Below are 14,861 nucleotides of genomic sequence, written 5' to 3' on the forward strand. Positions count from 1 at the left end.
TCAAACATTTGTGCTTTTTCTGTATAACTCTCAACTGGTCAGTGTGTAATTAAAATTTTAATATTCTCCCTCAAGACCCCTTATGGTATAAAACATATGATTTATTATATAATATTAATAAAGCAGCTACTTTGTGCTAATTTATTTTCCAGGTGGTGGCTGGAACACTTTATTCCATTGAGTTCATGGCCAGGGAAACTAAATGTTCCAAGGAGAGTGATAAGGAGTTGACTGAAGACTGCGAGATCAATTTACTTGGAGTGCGTAGTAATGCAACTCTCTATTTATTCCCTGGAAATCTACTTGATGTTTTAAATTTGTTTAAGAGATTCATGAATACCACTGTTCTCTCATTCACTTTTGTTTTTATGGACAGGAAATTCTAAGATGCACTGCTGATGTTATTGTGGTACCATGGTTGAACAAAACTGAATCTACTATCAAGTGTCAACCACAAAAAACGGTATGGTTCTAATTACAGTCACCTTGGTTAAATTTTGATCATTCTGAAAAGCTCTATTTTGGGGTTAAAAATGAACCATTATTTAAATATATTGGAGGACAATTTTAAAACGGGGAGAACTCTCACATTTCCTTGCTGGCCTCTCTTTTTGATGACTAGAAGGGAAAAGAGCAGTCCCCTTAGTCACTTACCACACATTGTCAGTGTTCGATGCTTCAGCAGGCTCTCTCTTAGTGAAGCGCAGCCCCTGCTGAGGACAGCTGACACTAGCTATGCAGCTTCAAGGTGTGCCTGAGATGCTCCTTTGGCATCTGCTTACATGCAAGGAGCTTGGGAGAAGTGCAGATCCCAGACTCCACTCCACATTGCTGGATCCGCACCTGCATTTTAACATGATCCCCAGGGGATGCATACCCACGTTCAAGTCTGAGAAGCATTAGTTTGTATCATCTTTCCTAACTCTTAAGAGACCCTTGCAGGTAAGTAATACTTTTCCTATTGTCAAGAGCGAGACGCCAAAAATTACAAAGATGCTGAGATCCCAGAGAGACTGATATCATCAACAAGTGCTTCCTGTGTCCCAGGCACTGTGCTGAGGATTTCACACTTATTTTTCTCCTCCCAGCTCTATGAGATTGTTGGTATTCCTTTTTTAGGGATGGGAAAAGTGAAGCTAGTGGCACTGAGATGCAAGTCTAGATCAAATCAGAGCCCTTCACGTTCACATGATGCTGATAACTAGGGTCTGGCTTGTTTGACTCTAAAGACCATGCTCTTTGCACCACGGAACACTGCCTCCAGCCACCATGTTCTTGCTACCAGTGAAAGTGCAGGAAGAAATAACCCATATCTTCCGTGGAAGTTGCCTCTTCTCCCTTTTTTCTGATTTAGGTTTTTGCTAAGTGTAGGCATGTATGTAGTCTAACGCAAACATTATACAAAGGCTGCGTTTCAAGTTTGTGAACATGTTCTAATGTGTTTCAGCCCGACAAAGTGACTGTGGATATCTACTTCATGTATATGCAGTTCTTAAAGCCATTTAGAGCCTTTTAAAATAAAAGCAGTGCCATGGCAGGTGTGACTCAGTGGACTAGCGCTGGCCTGCAAACCAAAGGGTTGCCGGTCCTGATTTAGGTTTTGCCAAGTGTAGGTATGTAGGTAGTCTAACACAAACTTTACATAAAGGTTGTGTTTTAAGTTTGTGAACATGACCTAATGTGATTCGCCTACCAAGTTATTGTGGATTATCTGCTTCATATGTTTTCACATCTTAAAGCCATCTAGAGTCTTGTAAAATAAAAACAGCAATTGTGCTAATAGAAATAGTAGTAATTAACAAATAATGTGCCATGGCTTTACATAATCATAGGCTTATCTCTAGGCCTATGATTATCTCCAGGAAGGAATCCTAGAGATTCTGTAGTTCTAGCTTCCATTTATTCCAGGTGAAGAAAACAACTCTCCAGCTCAGTGGAATGTTATTCAGAACAATAATCAATATCCATAAATTATAAAATGAATTAAAATACATTCTGATCCTTTCTACAATATTAATATAGTATTTAAAACCTGGCAAAGACTTGCTCCATTGTTAACCAAGATAGCAATGCCAGGTTTGAGTTCCTCCTTACTTCATGGATAGTGTGATTTTGACAATAATGCATTTGTCTTAATATTTCCTGTTCAGGTCTTAATGCTGAGAAGACCTCCAGGTTTCTCACCTTTCCGAGCAGTACAAGTGGAGAAAACAAAGGCTGTAGCAACTGTAAGTCCACCCCACACTTCCATGGCACCTATACAAGATGAAGAGCAGGATTCAGAAAAAAAACAAGGACCTACTCGGGAACATGGCTGGGGCCATGGAAAGCAAACAAAACATGGCCTAGCCCATGGACATAAATATGAGCATGGTCGCGGCCATGGAAAACGTAAACATAAAGAAAAAAAGCATGGGAGGCACAATGATCGGAGAACAATGCATTGGGCAAGTTCTTCTGAAGATAGTACTACATCTGCACAGATACACGAAAAGACAGGAAGGCCAACGCGCCTCCCTTCCCTAGCCCAGCCAGGTGTAGCAGTTACCTTTTCTGACTTTCAGGACTTAGATCTCATTGCAGCTCTGATGACTAGTATACCACCAACTCCCACACAGAATGATGATGCCTGGATCCCTGAAGTCCAGATAGAGCCAAATATCCTTTCGTTTAAACTGATACCTGATTTTCCAGAAACAAACTCCCCCAAATGTCCTGGACGCCCCTGGAAGCCACTTAATGGAATGAATCCAACTGTGGAAAGGAAAGACTTTCATGATTTCGATCTCTCTGATGCTTTTTATTAATGTACGCAGCCATGGGGGTTTCTTTAACACTGTATCGCCCCCTCTCCCCATTGTCCAAATATCCCATTATAACGCACCAAAAACCATGGAGCTTCAGAACAGCCTAGAGAGAAGTGGTGAGACTCCCAGTGGGGACACCATCAGTTCCGATGGACAGCATAAAACCGCGTGCGGGATTCTAGACCCTTTCTGAGTCCTCCTCACAAGTTTTCTTAACTAGCACAGACAATGGGCAAACGAATGTACCTTGTGTCCTACCGCAATTTGCCTTTCTAATAACGTGTACCATAGAATGATATCGATCTTCATACAAAGAATCTTGCCATTTTGAAAACACTGTGGCAGCTGATCCCCGAACACCAGTGAAGTAAAGGAAAGTCAAGAGGCAGAATGCTGAACTTCTGAGTAGGGGAAAATAGTAATAAAAACCACTAGAAGTCAAGGAGGAACAAACAAGAAAACATTGGTCACAGGGAGGACACGGGGAAGTAAACTAATTGACTTCCTGTTTCCCAAAGGGGCTAGTTATAGCAAATAGTCACTCCCACTTGACAGTTATTCTCATAATTCTCTTTCTGAGTGAGAGTGTTTCTCCTAAATCAATAATTTCTGTGTCCTCATTAACTACTCTTTGCGACAAGGCTTTCAAAGAGGAATTTTCTGTTTGTTTACTTGTTGCTGAGGCCAGAAGGAGTAATCCTTAGTTTTCAGCAGCTGTGAGATGAACCGTAAGAATGGAAAGCAGAGGAAGTAGTGTAGAGGCAGGCTCGCGAAGGAAATCTTTTTTTTTATATAATTGACAAGGGAATACCATGAGATGTGGTACAACATTTGTTCAGAAATTTCAGGAGGAATTGCCTCTCTACCCACACTTTTCCATCACATCATCTTTTCTACAACATTGGAAAGTGCTGGTTTTTGCAAAAAAGCACATGATTGTCTTTCATTGCTTTAATGTGAGGGAGGCACATACTTTATAATCCTTGCTGCGTTTTGCCTGGGGAAACAACGTAGGGCTTTAGTCAACACAGTTGCCTCTGGATGCATGTTTCACTGTTTCTTCCATTTATGGGATGATGTGAGTCTCTGAGTGTTTATTTCATTTCAAATATTAGCTGAACTTTCCAATAAAGAACCAACGATGCTAGGAAAAAGTTTCATTTTGCCAACTGGTGCTTCACTCTTCTCTTAATGAATGATAACATCAGATTAATGGGACTTTACTATACTTACAGAAGGATCTAAGTTATTGTGAATACAAGCGCCGACCTCTGGAGGCAGGGGCAGAGCCAACGTCTCAGAGTGAAGTCTCTTAACCAGTGGGCAGAATCTCCATGCCTGGCACAATAGCCCCAACAGCCAACCTGTCAGCAGCCCTGTGTGGAAGGACAAGAATGTGGGAGAGAATGCAACTGAGAAGAATGCCATTTTATCACTCTGTTTCTGGGTGAAATAAAGTTTGATCTTGATGTTCTGACTCCTGGTTAATTCACAGTAGTCTGCTTTCAGCCACACCTGTCCTGAAGCAAAGTCCACCAGCAATCTAAGGAATCTCTCGCCTGCCCTTCCTCCTTCTCCTGATTCCCAGCCCAAAGTTGAAAGTAATTTGTCTTGTTTTACTATTTTTTATGATCTAGATAATTACCAAATAAATCAGAAATTATTTGTTAATATGATATCTACTAACTTTTCATTAGCAAATATAGCTAACCTCAAGAAAGTGTAAAGAAAATTTAAAATTATCTTTCTGGTCTGAATAAAGGAGAAATAGAAATAAAATACAATAAAAAGTGATAGGGGTTTTCAATTTTCAGTAATAGAATTCACTTACTGAGTGCCTGCTATAGCTCTTTCCCATGACAGACAATTTCCGTTCGGTGTGTGATGTAGTCCTCCCAACCACTTTAGGTCCCCGCGATCACCTTTCCTCTACAGTGAGGAAACCGCAGCTCACAGTGCCCTGCTCAGCATCACGCAGTTAGTACGTGAGAGGGCTGGCATCCAACTCAGACCTCTGAAACTTCATTATGTCATGGTATCATGAGAGGTTATTATCAATGCTGTCATTACAAAAACACACATTTCTGAATCTGTTTCTGACCTTGCCTCTGAAACCACACAGCTTCATCCATTTGAGCTTCCCTTAAGTGCAGAAGGTCCTCTTGTTAGTGCAAGCCACATTCCTCACATTGTCTAGGCCTAGCACCTCAGACAGGGAGCCCTTCCTAGCTTTTTACCTTATGCTTCACCCCACTTTCCCCCAAGCCCCTGCCGGTGCTCTGGGGAAGAGGCCAGGCCTCCCTAAGTCTCCCAGGGGAAGACTTGAGGGAATCTAGTAGATACGATAACAACCCACTCTACCCAAAGTTTCAGTGTTTTAACGTATAAGTTAGATGATTAGAAAGCAAAATATTGTCTAAACACCTTGGAAAAATGCTCTTGTTAAATTATTTATCTTCAGCCTTTATTTTACATGTTGACCACCATGTTCTGGGTTTAGCAACACTTTAACTAGAGGTGTTGCCCAGTATTCATGAGGCAGTGCACTAAAGTTGTTAAGAACCAGGGTTCTACAGCTAGATAGCCTGAGTTCAAAAGCTAGAAACTTGTTTAGTTTATCAAGATCCATGATTCCTGTGATATTAGATTAATTATGTGCTCACATCATAGGTGTGTTGTGAGACTTAAAAGAGATAATTCATTTAACTGGCATAATGCTTAGCATATGGCAAGCATTCAGTAAAGGGCATCTATTGCTGCATCACTAGAACCTGAATATATTGCATTTAAAATTTAACTGTGGGGAAAAAAATTTTATCAGACAATGAGATGCGCTTAACACAGCATACCTGTATCCCTTTTTGCCTTTACAGCCACACACGGGTTTCAAAGGTTATAATCAGATCATATCAAGTGACCTCTAATATCTCATTTTCAGTTCCATGGTTCTCAACTTTGGTTGCACATTAGAATCACCTAGGACGCTCCAGACCATGTGAATCCAAATATCTGTGAGTTGTTTTGAATATCAGTATTTTTCAAAAGTTCTCCATTGATTCTAATGCGTCTCCAGGTGAGGACAATTGATTTATGCCTACTCTGTTTCATTTTAATCTTAGTTATCCACTTTTGCAGTGTTCCATGTTATTCTCTTTCAAATATTTTTTAAAATAGGAGGGTTATGAAAGTCACAAGGGATAGATGGATTGATTGACAGATGTATGCACAGACAGACAGATAACTAAGTTTTATAAGCACTAAGATTGTTGCAATACGAATGGAGAGTATGGACTTCCAGTCAAGATGGTGACATGGGTAAACATGGCTCGCCTCTTCACCCAACCACATCAAAATTACAGCTAAAACATAGAACAACCATCATCCAGAAAGATCAGAAATCTACTTGTATGGAAATCTGACAACCGTGGAATTAAAGAGACCACATCAATCCATACTGGTAGGAGGGGTGCAGATGTGGACCAGCTGGTCCCACATTGACATGGAGGGGATAAAAATTCAGAAGGAATATCTCAGGAGTGAGGAGTCCCAGCCTCACATTGGGCACCTCAGCCCAGGGTTCCAGTGCCAGTAAGGTAAGTCCCATAACATGGCTGCAAAAACCAGTGGGGATTGAATTGGTGGAAGAAACTTCTGGAGTCCCAAGCAGTTCCTCTTAAAGAACCCACACACAAACTTACTCGGACTCACTCCCTCTGCACTACAGCACCAGGGTAGCAGTTTGAAAGGCACCAGTGGCATACAGGGAGGAACTGAATTGTCTGGTATCAAGGCAGGAGCTGGGGCACAGCTTTCTCCCAGTCAGAAAAGCAGGCAGAGGCCATTGTCCCTTTTCTGAGCCCTCCACACACAGTGCGACAGAGCTAGCAGGCAGGTGTCATATCTGAAACTTCATCAACCTGGCTAACACTGTTTGTCCTGCCTTGGAGATTCCCTGAGACTCTGTCCCACCTAAATTTTGCATCCACTCAATCTGTTAATCCTGACTTTTTCATATGAATGGCAGGTCTTGACTCACTTTGCAATCCTGTCAAATAAGCAACAACAGGCTCTGTAAGCCCCAGCCTCCATACCCCTCGTTAAGTGGCCCTAGGCGCAGTACTAGAAGCAGTTGGCCTAGATTCATAGCTTGTCTTCCCCTGGGAATCTTCATGTCCAGCACAGGTAGCAGCCATCTCAGACTGTTTTATAGCTCATGCAGGATGGCCCTATGCACAACACAGATGGGGGCTGACCTTGGCCTGTACCACCCAGGAAACCCCAGGGCCAGCACACCCAGTACACATCCACAGACCACGTCGGAACACCACCACCCTGCCCCCACATGGCAGATCCTCCATGGAGGGTAGAGACTGGTGGTCAGTGGTTACATCCAATCCTTGTAGCTGAATGGCTTGGGCAAATCCCTCCTATTGGCCTGCCAATAGCCATCAAAGCTCAACTGAAAGAGGAGGGTGTACTCAGCCCACACAAAGTGCGCACCTTGAGTATCCAGCTTGGGAGATAGGGGAGCCTGTGCCTCTGAACCCTGCAGGATACCTACTACATTAGGCCACACTCCCAAGACAGAGAACCATAGCAGGTCTACATGATACATAGAAACAAACACAGGAAAGCAGCCAAAATGAGGAGACAAAAAAAAATACGGCCTAAATGAAAGAACAGATCAAAATTCCAGAAAAAGAACTAGACAAAATGGAGATAAGCGATCTGTCAGACGCAGAGGTCAAAACACTGTTTATGAGGATTCTCAGGGAATTTAGTGAGGACCTCAACAGCATAAAAAAGACCCAGTCTGAAACAAAGGATACATTAATTGAAATAAAGAATAGTTTACAGGGAAAGAACAGTAGAGTGGATGAAGCTGAGAATCAAATCAATGCTATGGAACATAAGGAAGCGGAAGATAACAAATCAGAACAACAAGAAAGAAAAAGAATCCAGAAAATGAAGATAGTGTAACCATCCTCTGGGACAACTTCAGGTATTCCAACATTCACATCATAGGGATGTCAGAAGAGGAAGAGAATGGACAAGAAATTGGAAACCTATTTGAAAAAATAATTAAAGAAAACTTCCTTAATTTGTTGAAGGAAATAGACATGCAAGTGCAGGAAGTATAGAGAGTCCCAAACAAGATAGATGCAAGGAGGCCCACTCCAAGACACATCATAAATAGAGGTTAAAGATAAAGAGAGAATCTTAAAAGCAGCAAGAGAAAAACAGTTAGTTACTTACAAGGGAGTTCCCATAAGACTGTCAGCTGCTTTCTCAAAAGGAATTTTGCAGGCTAGAAACAATTGACAAGAAATCTTCAGTCATGAAAAGCAGGGACCTACAGCCATGATTGCTCTACCCAACAAAGCTATCATTTAGAATTGAAGGGCAGATAAAGAGCTTCCCAGATGAGAAAAAAACTAAAGGAGTTCATCATCACCAAACCATTAATACATGAAATGTTAAAGAGACTTATTTAAGAAAAAGAAGATCAAAATAATGGGTGTGGGGTGTGGGGTGATGGGTGAAGCATGAGGGCATTAAGAAGTACAAATAAGTAGTTACAGAATAGCCATGAGGATATAAAGTACAGTACAAGAGATGGAATAGCCAAAGAATTTACATGTATGACCCATGGACATGAACAATAGTGTGGGGATTGCCTGAGGAAGTGGGGAGTGCTGGGTGGAGAGGAGAAAAGGGGAAAAATTGGATCAACTCTAATAGATTGATCAATAAAATATAATTTTAAAAAATGAAAAAAAGCAATGGAGAGTACAAGATGGAGGTAAATGGCCTTTCAAAGATTATAAACAACTTGCTTACTGAGTATAATGAATGAAGAACAGGAATAAGTCAAAGATCACAAAATGTTTTCAGTAGGTGACTATAGGGACGATAACACCATTAACATAAACAGGGAATCTGGGAGCTAGTCTGAGCTTTTTAGGAACTCATAAAAATCAGACTGACCCAAGATCCCAAAATACACATATTTTTAAATGTTTCAACAGCTAAATAAACACATGAAGTTATTATGCAAATAAGAGTAAAAAAACTACTGTGACCCACCTCAAATTATTTCATTTACTGCAATATCTGTGGCACCTGCCATATTAGCAGGAAGTATCATTAGATACTCACAAACTAAGCTTTGTGGGAAAACTTCAATTACAGATTCCTTCTCATGTCAAAAAGAACAGAAAAGAAAGAAATTATTTTCTGAAAATAATCTTAAATTCTATTTTTATTGATGAACTAGAATCTAGCAAAAGACCTTTGTTAGAAGCCACTATACTCAAAACAATCTGGTACTGGCACAAGAACAGACCCATAGACCAGTGGAACAGAATAGAAAGCCCAGAAATAAGCCCAGGTCTCTATGGACATCTAATATTTGACAAAGGGGGCAGAAGCATACAATGGAGCAATAACAGCCTCTTCAACAAATGGTGTTGGGAGAGCTGGATGGCTACATGCAAAAAATTGAAATTGGATCATCAGCTGACACCATACACAAAAATAAACTCAAGATGGATAAAAGACTTAAATATAAGTCGCAACACCATCAAAGTCCTAGAGGAGAACATTGGCAGGAAACTCTCAGATATCCCACGCAGCAATTTTTTCACTGATATGTCTCCTAAAGCAAGGGACATAAAGGAAAGAATAAACAAGTGGGACCTCATCAAAATAAGAAGCTTCTGCACGGCTAAAGAAAACATCAGCAAAATGAAAAGGGAGCCAACCATTTGGGAAAATATATTTGCTAATGATACATCAGATAGAGGTTTGATCTCCAAGATATACAAAGAACTCACTCGACTTGACTCCAAGAAGACAAACGATCCAATCAAAAAATGGGCAAAGGACCTGGGCAGATGCTTTTCTAAGGAGGAGATACAGAGGGCCCAGAGGCATTTGAAAGGATGCTCTGCATCACTAGCCATTAGAGAAATGCAGATCAAAACCACCATGAGGTACCACCTCACACCGGTCAGAATGGCCATCATAAACAGATCCACAAACAACAGGTGCTGGCGAGGCTGTGGAGAAAAGGGAACTCTAGTCCACTGTTGGTGGGAATGCAGACTGGTGCAGCCACTATGGAAAGCAGTGTGGAATTTCCTCAGAAAGCTGAAAATGGAACTGCCTTTTGATCCAGCGATTCCCCTGCTGGGACTATACCCTGAGAACACCAAAACGCCAATACAAAAGAACCTATGCACCCCCATGTTCATAGCAGCACAATTTACAATAGCCAAGTGTTGGAAGCAACCTAAATGCCCATCAGTAGATGATTGGATCAAAAAAGGATGGTACATATACACAATGGAATACTATGCAGCAGAAAGAAAAAAAGAAGTACTAAACTTCGCAACAGCATGGATGGAACTGGAGAGCATCATGCTAAGCGAAATAAGCCAGGGGGCGAAAGACAAATACCATATGATCTCACCTATAAGCGGAACCTAACCAACAATGCAAAGAAGCAAGGCAATCTGAAAGGAAAAGAAATCAACAGAGACAAGAGGGAAGGGGGGGGGGGCAGGGAAAGGGAAGGGAAGGGGAAAGTCAAGGAACATATAGCAAGGACTCATGGACAAAACCAAAGGGGAAGAGCTGAGGGAGGGAAGGGGGGAGGGGGCAAGGGAAAGAGGGGGGGGAAGGCAGAGACAAATGTATTTAAAAAGTAAATAAATTAATTTTAAAAAAAAAATTAAAAAAAAAAAAAAGACCTTTGTTAGGACAGCCTTTCTGTCTCCTATCTTCTCTATGTGGCATTTGGAGATGATACCATTCTGGGTGTATGGAAATACCACGATTCTCTCATGGCTATTCAAAATGGATGAAAGAGTATCTCTTGGAAAAAATATAAGTACCAGCTTTTCATGTAAGCAATATTTACCATATAGGTAATTTACTACTGCGTCAACTTGGGTAGATGGGAGTCGTTTCCAAGAAGTCCTTTCCCTATGTGGTTCTAGATTAGAGTTGTTCACAGGGGACATTTGTATGTGATCAGGAAAATGGAATGAAGCAGAGCCACTACTTTCTGAAGTCACAGGTTAGGATGCATGAGTGAGGATGCAGAGGTGCTTAAGGGCTCCAGCCTGTCCTTCCTTCCTCATCCTTCCTTCTTTTTCCTGTAGCTCTCTCCCACTCCTGGCCACCTGCACCTACCTCCACACAAGGTGTACCAGGGCAACAGCCTCCTGCAGGTTCCCTCACCAACTCCCCTTCCCAGTTCTTCTGGCAGCCGGATGTCTTTGTCCAGATTGCCCTAAAATCTTCAACTTGACAGGCACCAATGCCTGAGGAAGGCCAATTAGTAACTTTTCTTTGATCCTCTAACTTCTTTACCCTGGTTCTTCCTTCCCTAGTTCCTACCCCCCGTATAAGGTCTAATTCCTAAGATAAATCCCTTATACTCTAAGACTCCTAGTGTGCGTGCTGGTGCTCCCCTGATCAAACTTTGACTGCCACGCCGACATTTTCCCCCCTATCAATTTACATCAGGGAACCACATTCCATTGTTTTGGAATACAGAACCAAGCCCAGCAATGCAGATGCTTCAGAATATCTGCTACGAAAATGAGTAAAGGCTATTCCTGCCCTAAGGACGTTAGTTTAGTGGGGGATACTGATATATAGAAACATATATAAATGTTACAAAAGGATGTAGAGGTGTGCTTACAGGGCAGTGAGAGCAAGATGAGAGCGTCAAGTCTGAATGCAGTAAGAAGCTGAGAGGGCAAGGACCTGTCTCCTACATCATTGTTTTCCCAGGACTGAGGCACAATGACTTAACAGAAAACTGAATCGATTTGAGCATATGGCACAATGTTAAGCCTTAGGAATAGGACACTGAACATGACAAACACAGTTCATGCCCCCACTTAGCTAATAACCTAGTGTGGTGGCGCACAAACTTTCGCATTCATCAAAATCTCCTGGAAGGCTTGTTAAAACCTAGATTTAGGGGCCATCTCCAGAATTTCTCATTCAGTGAGTCTGTAGAAGGGCCCTGGAATGTGAGTTTCTAACAAGTTCCCAGGAGATGTAAGCACTGCTTGTTCGTCCAAGGGCCATGTTTTAGAACTGCTGGTGGAGAGTTCTCAACCTGGCTATGCCTTAGTACCACTTGGGCAACTTTTAAAAAATCTCTTGCTCAGAGCAACACCCCAGACCTATTAAGTCGTGTCTCAAGAGTGCTGTGGGCAAGTTTAATGTGCAGGTCAGGGTCTAAGCCACTGAAGTGACAAATAGTAGCAGGTACCCTTTTTTGCTTACTTGCTGTGTGCCAGACTCCATCTGAAGGTCCCATACACATGACCACATCGGTGACCCCCATTTCACAGGTAAGAAAACTGAGGCTCAGGGAAGTGAGATCAGCTGGCCAAGATCACATAGCAAGTGTGGTGAGTAGAGGAGGAAGGATGGGACCCAGGTCTCTCAGACCAGAGTCCACACTTACAACCACAGATGCCTGTGCCTCATGGGCCTCACAGAAACAGCACACCTGATTTAAATGTTGAAAAATGAGTAGAAGTTCCCTATGCAGACAAAGGAGGAAAAGGTCTTCAGGCACAAGTACAGGGATACTTTGTTTCATTGTGCTGGGCTCTATTGCACTTCACAGACATTGTGTTTTATACAAATTGAAGGCAAGACCCTTCACCAGCAAAAAGATTGCGACCCTCACTTTACTGTGACACTCGCTGTATCGCTTTATGGCTGTAGCCTGGAACCGAACCTGCAATATTTCGGAGGTTTGCCAAAACTGAGCTCCACGTCTCTGGAGGTGCCTAAGTAGAGGCTAGAAATCAGAGGTATACTGGGACGGATTACTGAGCTGGGTGGGAGGGCAGGACAAGGTGGCAGCTGTCGCCCACCTTTCTCTAAGGGTCTAGAATCCTACAAGGAGGTGATCCAGACCAGGAGGAGGAGATGGACCCAGAGAAGGAGAAAGATACAGGCAGTGACTTGTTCAGAGTTGTCCTGATGATTAATGAGCAGATACCTCTCTCCTGCATTTAGTCTGTTTTGAACATCTACTAATACTTGGTTCTGAAATCTTATCCACTCCAAGGCAACTCTATGGTAGTTACATATTCTAGTTGAGTATTAATAAATGAAAGTCAGAACACAGGACTGGCAAATACAGGGCTAATATTGAGGCTATTCACATTGAAATATTTATTTAAATGTTGAAATTTACTGTTCATTGTTCTTTATCCTTTCTTTTTATATATGATTTTATAGTACATATTTAAATGTATAGTGCAGAAAATTTAGAAATACAGAATTACATAAAGCAGAAAATAAAAACTTGAAATCTTACCAGCCAGAGGAAAATACTGTTGAAATTTTGGTTACAACTTTCCAGAAATGTTTTCTTACAATGTCTATATGTGCATTCCAAAAAAGGAATCATGCTATAAATATAATATATAAAATTTATTTTTAAAGCAACATATATCATAACCATATTAATGTCCTTTGATTTGACTCCCATAATTATAATATAGGAATATCTTTTAATAAAATGATGCTGTAAACAAAAATAGGTAAGAAAATTCAGTAAATATGGTGTTTTTTTTGTTGCTGTTACCATGTCTAATAATATAAAAGGTAATATATATAAATCAAAGCATCATGCTGTTTACTTATACATATACAGTGATGTATGTCCATCATGTCTTCGTAAAACTGGAAAGAAAACAGAACTTGGCTGTGTATTCAGGTAGTGTAATAAGTAGGAAAGAATGTGACTGCAGAGAAGGCCCACCTGGGTTTAAAGCCCACTGTTACAATTCATTGACTGCATGATCCTAAGAGATTTATTAAACCTATTTGGGCCTCCCCTTCCTTCTCCAAAGCACGGCGATGGTGGCAGCCTTTTTCCCTTTCCTCCCTAGACTTCCCTTCCTGGAGCCACATGATGACACCAAAACATTTACTAACCAATATGACACCAGCACCGACCCACAGAGCAGCTACAACAACCAGCCAGAAGAGTCGCCAGCCGTAAACAACCTGGGTGCAGCAGCTGCACGTGGGCTCTGCAGAATCGACATTCCTTCCCCAGGCGTGAACACAGGGCGGGCTGCTTGGGTAGAGGGTAAGGACACGTGAAATCCAGGAACCCCCGTGGAAAAAAACACATAGCTTAATAACTCACAGAAGCATGTGAGTAGTGTTTTATAACTTACAAAGTACTTTCACAAATATCGCTTGAGTTTCTGAAAATATTACCTGGAAAACATGAGATTGAACATTCTCAATTCGCTTCAATTAAATGCATTTGTAATATGCAGACACCGTTGCTGTGGGTGAATAACGGGGTAAGACACAAGCACGACCCTAGGGAGCTGGCACTGTGCTAGAGGATTAGACAAGTTACCACTGATTGCTGCTTTGTGTAGAATTTTTCCAACACGATAGCTAAAACGGGTATGAATGTTTAATGTTTGTTATGGTCGGTAAATTGTGGGACTGGAATTAGAACCGGATCAGCCTCCAAAGTCACATGCTGTCCTTTTTCTTTCTTTCTTTCTTTTTTTTTTTTTTTTTGCTGCCTGCATATACTGCCACTTGAAACACCCAGCGTGACCAGCCTTGTGCTCCTTCCCGGCTCCTCCTGGACCGAGCACATCAGTCATCTCCTCACTCTCTCACTCTCAGCGTCTTCATCCCTGCGGGTCTCTTTCTTCCCGGGCTAAGAGCATACCCAAGTCTCTTTCACCCTTACTTTTATTTCCTACATCCCCCGTTGCCCCTGAACACACACTAAAATCTCCCTTCTGCCATCGCCACATACCTGAGTCTGCTTCAGTAACTCAGAAATCTTTAACCATCCCACACTAATATTAGACAAAATTTTTAAGAAGTAATGGCCAGGCCCTGCACATACATTATCTCCTTTACTCCTCAAGAAAACCCTTCCTTAAGATATTACAATTTTTCATATTTCCAAAATGCGGAAACTGAGGCTCAGAAAAGCTATGTGACCCTGACGGACTCAGGATCACATAG

The 14,861-nt window shown here is 41.7% G+C and overlaps 1 protein-coding gene across 2 annotated transcripts in view; it reads left to right on the forward strand.

Annotated features, from left to right (window-relative positions):
* LOC129079861 (kininogen-2-like) overlaps positions 1 to 4,284 on the forward strand; it is a 31,000-nt gene extending 26,716 nt beyond the window's left edge. The window contains exons 8-11 of one of the 2 annotated variants that reach the window (XM_054585087.1): positions 153 to 260; positions 377 to 463; positions 2,151 to 2,228; positions 4,043 to 4,284. In XM_054585087.1, coding sequence (XP_054441062.1) covers positions 153 to 260; positions 377 to 463; positions 2,151 to 2,228; positions 4,043 to 4,123 — 354 coding nt within the window. In that variant the 3' untranslated portion in view covers positions 4,124 to 4,284. Of the gene's footprint in view, positions 1 to 152; positions 261 to 376; positions 464 to 2,150; positions 3,991 to 4,042 lie in introns of those variants that run through there. The other variant, XM_054585086.1, reaches the window with a different exon arrangement.
* Positions 4,285 to 14,861: the final 10,577 nt, after the last annotated feature.

This window comes from Pteronotus mesoamericanus, unplaced genomic scaffold (assembly GCF_021234165.1).
Source record: "Pteronotus mesoamericanus isolate MK-2021 breed Mesoamerican mustached bat unplaced genomic scaffold, CSHL_Meso_final contig_82, whole genome shotgun sequence".
Lineage (NCBI taxonomy): Eukaryota > Metazoa > Chordata > Mammalia > Chiroptera > Mormoopidae > Pteronotus > Pteronotus mesoamericanus.